The 12,713-nt window shown below is 33.5% G+C and overlaps 1 protein-coding gene across 3 annotated transcripts in view; it reads right to left on the reverse strand.

Moving 5' to 3' along the window:
* ROCK1 (Rho associated coiled-coil containing protein kinase 1) overlaps positions 1–12,713 on the reverse strand; it is a 138,840-nt gene that overhangs the window by 23,782 nt on the left and 102,345 nt on the right. For all 3 annotated transcript variants that reach the window (XR_009497207.1, XM_059894051.1, XM_059894052.1), the window contains 6 exons: positions 11,082–11,188; positions 9,732–9,882; positions 7,557–7,717; positions 6,521–6,705; positions 4,700–4,769; positions 2,078–2,172 (listed from right to left, as the gene is read on the reverse strand). Coding sequence is in view for 2 of the 3 variants with exons in the window: in XM_059894051.1 (XP_059750034.1) it covers positions 2,078–2,172; positions 4,700–4,769; positions 6,521–6,705; positions 7,557–7,717; positions 9,732–9,882; positions 11,082–11,188 (769 nt within the window). In the remaining variant the exon portion in view is untranslated. The remainder of the gene's footprint in view (positions 1–2,077; positions 2,173–4,699; positions 4,770–6,520; positions 6,706–7,556; positions 7,718–9,731; positions 9,883–11,081; positions 11,189–12,713) is intronic.

The raw sequence follows: 12,713 nt of genomic DNA on the forward strand, positions 1-12,713 counted from the left end.
ATTTACTGCCAACTTCCACTATAATTGTATATCTAGATTATTCCTATGGCAGTATAACTGGACTCCCTATATCCACCCAGCTTTGCCTCACTCCAATCCATTCTCTAAAGACTGGAGATTTCTAAGACCCTATCTTGTCAATCCCTAGCTTAAATTTTCATTTATTCATTGAATATTTATTGAATACTTATTATTTGCCCGGCCCTGATCTAGGTGATGTGGATATACAACAGAGAATGGCAACAAAAATAAAATCTTCCACTCTTCAATGTTGATAATTCCAGTGACACACAAGCCCTTTGTAATCTGACTCAGGTTTCTCTCTCCAGCCTCATCTGTCACCAACTGTCTCCCTACCTGCAAATGAAAGCATTTGCTGCTCCCAAATCACAGACTGGCTTTTGCCTATATTGTTCTCAACCCATATCCCATTCCCTGGTGAATTCTACTCTGCTTAGTTGTCACCTGGGGAATGTTCTCTGAATCCCAGATGGTAGGTAAGATGAGGTATATACCCCTTCAGTATATTCCAATAGCACTTTGTCAATAGCCACCTACCTTAATTATGTCTGTTTCCTGACTAGATTCTGAAGCACTTGATGGTAAGAGCCATAACTTATTAATAATTATATCACTGGCATGAAGCACAGCACATAGCACAATAGTGGTGATCAACACGTTTTTCTTAAACAGATCAAACAAGGGAAAACATATCAACCCCATGAAACAATATAGTATGTAGCAGATTGGGTGTCCCCTTCACTGTGAATGCATATAAACTGGGACTGTATATTACATTGTAGATACCACACAAATGATAGGCAACAGACTATACTCTACAAAAGGAGTTTACTACTGTCACAGAGAGAAACCAGGAAATGTAGCTTTGTGCCTACCTTAGAGTTTACCTAATGTATTAAGAATCTAAGCACTGAGTGCCAATGGTTGCTAAAAACAGAGGTAGTCTTCTTCCCTCTAAAAATCAGATTTGAATCTGTTTAAGCCTCCAGATTAGGGGTGTCCAGTAAAACTTCCTATGATGACAGAAATGTTCTACACTTGTGCTGTCCAATATGGTAGACACTGACCATATAAGACTATTAAGCACCTAAGTCGTGGCTAGTACATCTGAGGAACTAAAGTTTTAACTTTGTTTTAATGAACTAAAGTTTAAATTTAAATGGCTACATGTGACTGGTGGCTACCATACTAAACAGTGAAACTCTAGATTTAACCATTGATTTGCAAAAAACACAGAAGGATGACGAAAATGTTCAACTAACTATGGAAACAGAATCAGCAAAATCACAACTGAGGAAAACTATACAGGACAAATGATTCAGTTCCTTCAACAAATAAGTATCAGGATAGTGATTACTCTTGTGGTGGGGAGGGAAGAGGCATAAGCAGAAGCGGGGATATAGTGGGCTTCTGAGGTAGATTTTGTTCATGGGTGGTGGTTATAATGATATTTGTCATATAATTCATAAAACTGTACATGTTTTGCTATTTTATGTATTTGTTTGCTTCAACAATAAAAGTTAAAATTTCCTTCAAAGGTGGTTATATGGAAAAGAATATAACAATGTGAGAAAACTAGTTTCAATGTTTGTTCTCACACTATCTAGCTATGAGCAGTTGTTACACTTAATAGCTTTCTAAGATCACCTCCTTGTAAGGCCCTAGGCACACATGCAATGGAAATTAACCTGCATTATAATACTAAGAGGAAGACCCTGCATACCTTTACCTAACATAAAATGATGACTTGCAAATACAGCATGAACTATTTATATACAAATAGATGTTTGAAGATTGAGAGACCCTTGAAAACAATTTACTGTCACAATTTAGTGAATCTCTGTACAAACGCTACAGTGTTAATGTATCAAATTATTTCTTCACCATAAAGGCAAATTTAGCCTAAATCTAGTTTGATTTGTTCTGAATTAGCCCAATAAGATTTGCTATTCCACTGCCATCAGAATAATGGCACATCTATTCTCTATCTTTAAACTTAAATTTAAGAATGTTTTGCTATAGTACTGATTCTTGTTCTAAACTAAAATGGACATACTTTTCACTTTGTAGTTCCTGTATTTTCTTTGAATTTTCTCTGTTTTTTTCTTCAATTTCTTCCTTAAGTTCCTTTACCTGGGTTTTATAAAGTGTCTGCAAAACAAGTGATAAGAAGAAATAAGTGTTTATGGTAGGTTAAAAAACAGTTCGGTAGTTTCTTATAAACAATTAACACATGGTCCAACAATTCCACTCCTAAGTATTTACCCAGGACAAATACAAATATATATCCATACAGAGTCTTATACATAAATTTTCATTGCAGTTTTATTCATAGTAACTCCAAACTGCAAACAACCCCAGATATCTATCATCAGATGAATTTTTAAAGTTGTGATGTACCCATACTACTCAACAATAAAAAGGAATGAACTACTAATATATACAGCATGATAAACCTAAAAAATGTTAAGCTGTATGAAAGAAACCAGGTGCTAAAGAGTGTGTACTACATGATTCCATGTATATGAAATTGTAGAATAGGTGAAAATAATCAATAAGACAGAAAGCAAATCAGTGGTTGCCTGCAGATAGAGGTGGGTGGAGAAGATTGACTCCAAAGGGCCGTGAAGGAAATGTTTTATATGTTGACTGTGGTGGTGGTCACAGTATACACATATGTCAGAATTTATCAACCACTTAAAATGGGTACAATTTATTATATATAAATTATACCTCAAAAATATATTAAATATTATATTGATTGGAAAAACATTATAAAGAAACTTAGCAAGCAATACTTATTTAAAAGTTAGATCAATTCTTGAAGTGAATAATGTTAGAGAAACCACTTCTCTTCTGGGTGATGAAGTGGGTGGTTGAGAGGTAGAAGAAATATCCATAAATAGGATTTATCAATGTTCTGCCAACATATGAATAATATATACTTATTACAGAACAATGATTCTTACAAAATTCACTAGGTTTTTGCCAACTCCATCAAAAAATATTTAACAGGCATGAAAAACTATTAGACCCACACTGTGTTAGATGCTGAGGTTACAGAGTAAACTTCCAATTCTGAAGTCTATTTCTTTTTTTTAAACCACCCTTTTTAGTTTAAAAGATAAGGAAAAAAATAGTAAGGATCAGCAAATAGCTGTGGAGTACTACTTTTACACTGTACACTGAATTATATCTCTAAGAAATAGCACTTCTCTAGGGGAAAAATACATTTCCATGGGAATGCAAATGAAGGAAGAATGATGGCTGGCTCTAGTTTAAGTGCTTACAATTTCTAAAATGAAATAGTCCATTCTGCATTTAGGAATCAGATTCTCATTTCTCCTTTCTCTGACTTCAATTACTGAAATTTATATGTGTAATCAATGAAGAGAGAAAAATAACCTGATTTGAAAGCCCAGATTAAAGAAAATCTTAAATTTGGTTCATAATAGCTTATCAAATTTAACATCTAACCCAGTCCTCACAAGCAATAGAATAAATCAAAACTAAAGACAGGGTTAGTATTTTGTATGGTTTTTATAGAGGCAAAAATCAAGAATCCATAGGAACCACCACAAATCACTTGACAGCCATCCCCAAACATGGAGGCACTGAATGATTACTCTGTGGAAGCCTAGGGACAAAAAGGTGTGCTTGATATTACAGACCACTTTGCAGAAGTCAGTACCACACACTGAATAGTTAAGGTTAATTTACACTCAGGGAAAAGTTTTTCAACAATCTTGAATTATTTTTTAATTTAAAAACATATTCCAGTGATAGTAAATAAGCCACGAAGAAATAGACAGAAGTAGAAAGTCACCATATTTATTAGGAGATGAAAAGAGTAGAGCATGAAACTCTAAATTGTGTGAAATTCTGTAGAGCTCTAATGGTATCCAGATGTTTTACTAGAGAAATCATTACTTCCAATATTGTTCACACTTGGTTTCTAGGGCATGTTTATCAGTGTAACTCAAACTCCATGCATTTAATTACACTGCTTAAAGCTCATAGGAAAGGTGGTTGTCACTGAAAGAGAAATGGAGCTGGTAGATAAATGTCAAGCTGAAATGGCAGAGCACAAGCTTGGCAACCAAAGGAAGGAAACAAAAATTCAGAGGTTTCAATAAAGCCTCAAAGCATTAGCTATAAATGCTCATCAACAGTAGTAATGAAAATAACTTGGCCTGCAGCAAATAAGAAAATGATTTTTATGGAGAAAAAGGATAACAGATGCATAAAAGTGCACACAGTGCTGAAATAGGAGAAAGCTCCTCAACATTAGTTATACCAACAACTGTATGTAGTTAATACCTAGAGATATATGTATGTAGGCCCCTATAATGTGTATACAAGAACCACACATGATAATACTGGCACTCTAAACCACCAGAGCTTGCTACCAGGCAGACAGAAACCTTAACAAAGTCTTATATGTAGCTCCAGTTTGAAAGCAATTCTGGAAATATTTGCACAAAAACAGTCATTTCTTTACAACTTAAACAGACTACCAACTCAGACCCAGAAATGAAATGCAAAGATGGGGATATAAAGAAGGGGAGAAAACTACTTCACAGTCATTTGAAAAAGAATCATAGTTCACATTAAAAATCTAAATACCTTGTTTTAAGTCAGGTTTTGAAACAGTCTATATGTTAAAAATGATTCTCACCGAGAAATATTGCTCAGCTTCAAGCTGATCTTGTAGCTCCCGCATCTGTCCTTCATTTCCTCTGTATTGTCTTTAGACAAAAGAGAAAACAGTAAACAAATGCTCCTATTTATACTAGACTTTATATTATTCTTCGTTTCTTAAAGTTGCTACAATAAAAAAGGTTTACTAAAGTAACCTTTGTTTCAAAAAATCATTCTTCAGGGACTTCCCTGGCAGTCCAGTGGTTAAGACTGTGCTTCCACTGCAGGGGGCGCAGGTTTGATCCCTGATAGGGGAAGTAAGATCTCGCATGCCGCGCGGTGCGGCCAAAAAAATTTAAAAAATCATACTTCATTATACAGTATTACTTTACTAGTTATATTTGGTTAGGCCACACTTCTGCTCCTTATTAAATGATACTATGAAAAGTTGAGGGAACAGTTTTCTACTGAAGGTCACTTATTAATTGTGGATTAATCCACAATACAAAAATAAAAATAAAAATGATATTTTTTGGTAAATTTTTATAAAGAAAAGCTTTCTTAGGGATACACTTAAAATGTCTTATGCAGTAAGTAGACTACTAAAAACTTGAAAAAAAACAAAAAAACAAAAAAAAAAACTTGACCATATTTAATAAATAATAAGAATAATTTAGTACTATATTTTATGGTCAATTAAGCACAAGGGTGCGGTGGAAATGAATACTCAGGTAAGGAGTAAGAAGGGAGGCAATAACAACAACTGACAAAGGAGGAGTAACACAGATAAAGAGACAAGTACGTGTACAGAATACATACACGTAAACACTGCTCACAGAGAGGAAAGGACTCAAAAAGACAGAGACACAATGCAACCCAAAGACATAGCTATTCAACAATGAACAATTCCATCTGCAGCTGCTAGGTTTTCATATTAGATAGTAACAGCTTTTTATTTTCAGCATATGGTTGACAGAAAGTACATAATAATTATTAGTTAAATGCTGAGTGAAAGTTATTTCGGGAGAAGAAAACTACAAAACACATTACTTGGTAAAAACAGTGGCTCTAAAAGGGGAAAAGAATTTCACCAATATAAAGTCAACAAAATCAAAACCAGCAATTTTACCTAAGAATTACTGTGTTGTAAATGAAGCTGGCAAATGAAGACATTATAACATAAATTTGGAGGAAATAAAACGTCATGGTCTGGCATAAGGTATCTTTGCTATTAAATTTCTGAACCATGTCCTTATACAAATTCTGAAAGTCATACTGACACCTTGCTTTGTCCCCATTTCAAGTAAGCGGGCACATCACATCTCAGAATAGAAGAAAAAGGACATTTTGCATTTTGAGATGAACCAAAGAAACAAGATAAAACAAACAAACAAATACAGGGCCATCATGTCTAATGTCTAATTCTAGCCTCTAAAATAAAGAAACCTTAAACATTTTCTGTAAGGTACTAAATCCTTAATAAAAAGGTTATTCCTGATTTTTGTAATTCTAGTGTGAAGAAACATGATGACTTTCATAGATATGAAAATCATATGAGAAAACTGTGTTTTTCCTACCATAAACAGACATTGTAAAGTCAGTAGTCTTGATAATGTCCTGTTTTTTCCCCTTTAAATAACTGTGTTTTTTATTTAGTAAGCCTGTCTTTCCAAAGCCTGAACTCCCTTGCAAACCTTCTTTGCAAATAAATTCTTTTATTTTTTCTAAATGCTTTTTCCTAAATCTTCCTTTCACAAACTCTAAGTACATAACCTATACACACATAAAATATGAAACACATAAGCAAATGCTAAACACAAAAAAGAAAGAAATCAAGAATGTTATTTCCGAAACTTACTTTGTAAGCTGAGCTAATTCAAACTCTAATAATCTCTTTGCTTCCAATAAAGTATTTATCTCCTGTTTCATCTGCTTTTCTAAACCTTTTAAATTGTCTGCCTCAAATGCTTGGGTCTTCAATTCATTTTGTAACAACAGTCGCTTATTTGACTCCTGCTCCAGTTGCAGGGATAGATTCTTAACCTATGAATGAGAAAAATAATTGGGATTGTAAATCTCTTTAGTAATTTATTAGACATTTGAAAGAATACTAATCAAATCTCAAGTACATTATAATTCCTTATACAAGTAGAAAATGTTAGTATTGTAATGAGTCTCCACTGTTCTATGCATTTATTACTGCAGAATTTAGTGTTAAATCAAATTAATTCCCAAATTTCAGATGTGAGATCTTGGAGGGAAAAGAAATCTGGTTTCTTTGTACCCCAACCTGTATGGAAATTTTGGAGAAGGTGAGTATAAAAGTCACTTTTGGGGGGACATTCCTAAATTGTATTTAAATTTACCTGCTTTTTCATAAATGTTTGTACTCTAATCTACAACCCTCCAGAGTTTATAAAACAAATTGAATATATATTTAATTCAACTCAATAAATATTTATCAAGTACTTATTAGGCATTAGGACTAATAAACTGACTTCACAGTTTAACGCTTCTTTTGAAATCTAAATACAATGCTCCTCTTTGGGATTACTGGATACCTGACAATAAAGAGGTTTTTCTCTCTCTCTCTCTCTCTCTCTTAAAAAGCAAATGGTCAGTTTCTTCAGGGGAGGAGCTGTGACACTTCTTTACAGTTGTACTGTCACAGTGCAAAATGGTATAGAACCTATGGTGTGAATGTTCACTATACGAAGATGAAAATTTTAGGAGTTAGGGATATAGTGGTGACCTTACAGCAGTGAACACAGATACATATAGGTTATTTTATTAAAATCTCCACCATGTTGTTTAAATTATAGATAATGACTTTTTAGTAATAACAATGATATTCTCTTTTATAAGATGAACAAAATCAGTATTATTTTTCTTACTTCATCCTCCATCCTTTCTTTATTTTCAGTCAAATGCTCTAGCTTCTGCTGAGATTGTTTTAGATCAACGTCTAGCATGGAGCACTGCTTCTCAATCTGAACAACCCTATTTTCAGCCTTCTCTCGAGCTTCTCTCTCTTCCTTCAGCTTTTTTTCCATCTCTGTGAAAGAAAAAGTTACAAACATACATCTAAAGAAAAAGACTAATGCTTTTCACTTTCATGGGCTGTCTAAGACAACTAGGTGCCAAAAATCCCTACTGTTTTTATCCTGGGACTCTTTTAGAGCTATTCATTATAGAAGTTCTAACATTATGAATTATTTGTATAGTGGGATCTCTAAAGGAAGAGAGTCATAAAATATAACTAATCTTCCAAATCCATCCCTTGCCCAATGATCTGAGAGACTATTCAGTGCCATACAGACCAGAAGGTGAAAGTATAGCTGGAAAAAAGTGGAGTATCTAAGGAGAAGAATGGAGGTAGTTCAGATAAAAGTAGAAAAATAAGATTGTGGTTATTAATCTATACCTAGCATTGTTCCAGAAAAGTTTCCGAGGCTTAAGGCTGTGATGTAAACTTTAACTTATGCAACTCAGACAAGATTCCGTGATAGTATAATACCTATTTTAATTATTATCAGAAGATATTAGTCTACAGTGAGGTTCCCTTTTTGAGATATGGTAACTAAGGTTCTGAAGGTTAATTTTCTAGGGTCCTGCAACTCTTAAGTTGCACCATCAGGTTTCAAACTTAATAAGTCTGCTTTCTCACTTTCAGACTGTCCTCTAGGTGACAAAACAGAAACCATCAGAATGGAGCTTCCTGAATAATTCCCAGATTTCTGGCTTGGGCCCCTGGATGTTGAATACCATCATCCATAACCATGATAATATCTCCCATTTACTGAAAGCTTTCTATGTACAGGCAGTTTAGATGCATTTTCCCACCTAATTTTTTTTTGTTTTTTCATAGTCATAGCGTGGCTAAGAGGCAAAGTAGATTTGTCTGATTACAAGCCTGGGGCTCATAAAAACTAGATAGCCATTAACCAAGACAGTCAGAATAGGAGTAAGGGCAGGTCTGACAGATAAGGTCACACGTTTTCCCTTGAATAAACTGAATTTAAGGTGCAAGGTAACACTTCCAGGTTACAGTAGGTTAAGAAGTGAGTAGAAGGTGAAGAAAAGGAAGACATCTTTTTATAAGTTTGGCTATAAAGGGATGGAATAAAACAGTGGCAATTAGTAAGGATCACAGGTTGCTGCAAGGGTTTGTCTTTTTTTTTAAGATGGGAGAGACTTGTACATGTTTACAACAAGAAGGAATTCAGTGGAGGAAAAAAGGTTGAGAATAAAGAGGAGAAAAAGAAATAATAAGTTGAGATAAGAGGCTGGATTTGAATACAGCTAGAACATATTAGCAAGGACAGGAAGAGGATCACCCTCCTCTAAGATGAGAAGGAAGATAATGAACATGGGTAAAGTAGTAGGACAGGTTGATTAAGTTAGAGAATTAGATTCTGAGGGGTTCACACCTATGATTTCACAATTTCTTTTTGAAATAGGAGAATGTTCACCTAAAATTAAAGTGATAAAGAAATGGCATAGGAAGCTTGAGGAGAGAAATATAAGTTTAGGAGAAGGAAATCACGAGTGACATATATAAAAATGACAGCTCACCTGAGGCTGGAGACAATACATTGGGATAACACCCATCTGAAGAACTATTTGAAGCAATGAAAAGTGGCTGGCTAGTCTGATCTAGATCTGTTGTGCTTAGAGGCATAACACAGTGGAAATACAAAGGAATGAGAGAGTTGAGGGTACAGAGCAAGAAAGCAGATGAATTAACAGACAATGAGTTCCAGAATGGATCTCGAAGAAAACAAAGGAAAGGGCTGAAAAACTGGGAGAAATGAGAATCCACTGACTTTTACAGGGAGTAGAGGGTAGTATAGGGAGTAGAGAATGGTAGAGTAAGAGAACTAGCAGGTGAAATTGTCATTTTAAAAAATGGAAGGTATCAAAAAAGGAAGGCACCCTTTTCCCAGATCATCATTTATAATTTCTAAGAGTTTAAACTACTACACAATAAAATTTGATCAAAATCAAAATATTTTTGTTGGCATTATTTAAAAACTAATCATGTAGAAAATATTAAAACTGACACTTACCACACATTGCAACAGACTTGGCCTCTTCAATAGATTGATGTTTGTCAGTTAAACGAGCTTTGGTTACTTTATGTTCATTTAGCTCTTGTTCTAACCTTTGCTGTAATGATTTAAGCTTGTAGTTTAAATCTATTTCTAAGTTATTCTTTTCCTGTAAAATGAGAATGAGAGTCATGTACTACGCTGTGCAAAAGGCACATCATTAAATCTTATATTAATTAATATCCCATAAGAGATAATACATGAATCACATTGGCTTGAAATGTTACACCATATATACTTAAATATTTTTATTCAAGACAACTTTATTTTTATACTTCTTGTATATTTCACACCATCTATAATGTCTTACTTTAAAAATCACAATAAGCACATATAATTAAAAGCAAAATATCACCTTTTTTCTACCCCCCACCCTTCCCCATGTGAATCATTAGCCATGGCTGATGGCAGGGCAGAGTTCTGTTATGTTCAGGAGGGTTCACTGCGAGGATCAGAAATGAATAGGACAATTCTTCAGTTCATTTAAAAATTTTTGCTACCGTTTAAAAAAACTGATCTCTATTTACATTTGCATCTACACCTAGATTTACCTTGCTCTGACAAAAGAATGTCAACATGTATTCCATTCCTGTTTGGGTACTTCTACTCTTCTTCTTTCATCCTATTTCCAAACTTATACCAGACTTAGACATCAAAAAGCTATTCTGAATGACACAAAACATGTCCAAAGGACAAGATAAGTGGTGGATTTTCTGATCATTTATCTGAGGATCCAGTAAACCTACAACATTTCAGGGAAGTAAGCTAAATCTGCATATTACCTATTTAATCCTTTTCTTAGCAAGGTAAGGACAGAAGATAACCAATGGCATTTTTTGACTGTTATGAAAACTCTACATGCAAAGGCCAATTACATTATGTATGCTCTTTACTATTTTGCTAACTCTTACTAACGAAATGGAAAAAGCACACATGGTCTACTACATACTAATCCTTTGTTTTCCTTCTTCATAATTAGTAAGGTTCAGCATCTTCATCTTACCCATGTACAAAAAATGGGGGAAAAATTCTATATGAAGAGGTATCTCCAAACCAAAGCAATTTGTGATGATCAGATAATATCAGATATCTGATACCCTTCAAGGGTAAAAACAAACAAATAAAAATAACACCCTAAAAAGCCCAAATTAAGACTCACATACACCTCCACACAGCAACCAACAATAAAAACTTCTAGAAATGTAAACATATAAAGATTAGGAATGAATGCTCTTTTATAAAACCATCCTATAATATCTGATAATCAGTAAACACTATCTCATAATTGGTATATGTTAAATCATTTACCTTTTCTGAATGATTAAGCATGTCTTGAGCCTCTTTTCTTTCTGCTTCCACTCTTTCAAGATTATGTTTGAGATGCTTCACCTCCTCATGTAAAGATGTAATTCGAGCTATCAAGTAAGAAAAAAGTTCAAGTCACATAGTCATTGAAAGAGAAATCTTTTTTTTCCAGCATGATCATTAAGATAAAAAAAGTTTAAAATCTCCTGATCAGACAGAAATTTATTAAGTGTTTTCTTAGCAGTATATACAATAACTACAATACATAGTGATAAAAATGTTAATTCTAGTTGGAGATCATCTAGTACATATTCCTCATTTTACAGATGGTCAAAGAGATAAGCCTAAGCTTCGTCCAGAAATCAGATCTGAGTCCTAATCGAGTGCTCTTTTCCCCATGTTAATTAAGGCAAGTATTTAAGTGCTTTTTTATGTATCAAACATTCTGAAAAGTGTTTAATTACTCTTAAACTTAATGAAGAAAAACTCCATTACTAAAGAAACTAAGTTTTAAGGAATTCAAGTGCTCTAACAAAGCTTAGTTTTAACCTACCTGATGCTCATGTCATGCAATGGTAGCAACTCACATATTTAGAAACTCTACTCATTAAGATATGCTTTAGGTTTTACGTTTTGAATGCATAAGTACTTAATAAACACAATTTAATACATGCAGAATCTAACATATGTGAATATAATTATATTGTCTAGTTCAAAAGTAAAAACCTATTTTCTTATTTTGTGATTCAGTGTGGCCTAAGATTTGACGGGGAAATGGATAAAGCACCCTAAAAGACCCGGAAAAAATTTGTACTTCTTAAAGTTTAGTGTTTAACTTGCAGTACTTGCCAAAGTCTTCAAGGCACTCAACCTGCCTCCCATATTTTACTGTTTCTGAAGTAGTTCTTTAATGAACAAATGAATATTAAATCTTTGGCATGTGATAAGGCTTCTCTGGTAGGCTAGTTCTAGGATCTAGAGAGCAATGAAGCGATTTTATTTACACACACAGGCAATATGGCATTCTGTTCACATAGGAATATTTTCATATAGGAGAAAGAAACACCTGCTAGTTTCTTTCAAATGGTTGAGCAAAAATAACAGAGAATGTGTGTGTTTGTATGGAGAGAGATAAAGCAAACATGGCAAGATGTTTAAATGTTAAAGTGTTATTTAAAAAATGCTTCTTCCTGTATTTATAATAAATAATAGGTTTTAAAAATCTGTAGAAAGATAGTATATTCAGGTTAAACTGAATTTTTGTGTAGAAGTTGTTCATATAAACCAACTCCCAAGAAGACAAAGTAATGAAAATATATGGGTTGAATTCATTAGAGTCTTAGTAACTTTATAAAAGGTATGTTAAATATATTTTATTTTCCTCATTTATTGTACTTTTAAAAAATGCTAGGAAGAAACTATAACTTGTCTGTACAATACATGAAAGCAAAAAAAGCTTCATATTAATATATATATATATATATATATATATATATATATATATATATATATATATATATATATATACATACATACAGTGGAAGGAATAAGAACCAAAATATAAGGGATCATAACCAAAGCAGATCAAAACAATAAAGCTTCTAGAGGAAAACAGGGAATAATATCCTCATGATT

This window comes from Balaenoptera ricei, chromosome 14, assembly GCF_028023285.1.
Source record: "Balaenoptera ricei isolate mBalRic1 chromosome 14, mBalRic1.hap2, whole genome shotgun sequence".
Classification (NCBI taxonomy): domain Eukaryota; kingdom Metazoa; phylum Chordata; class Mammalia; order Artiodactyla; family Balaenopteridae; genus Balaenoptera; species Balaenoptera ricei.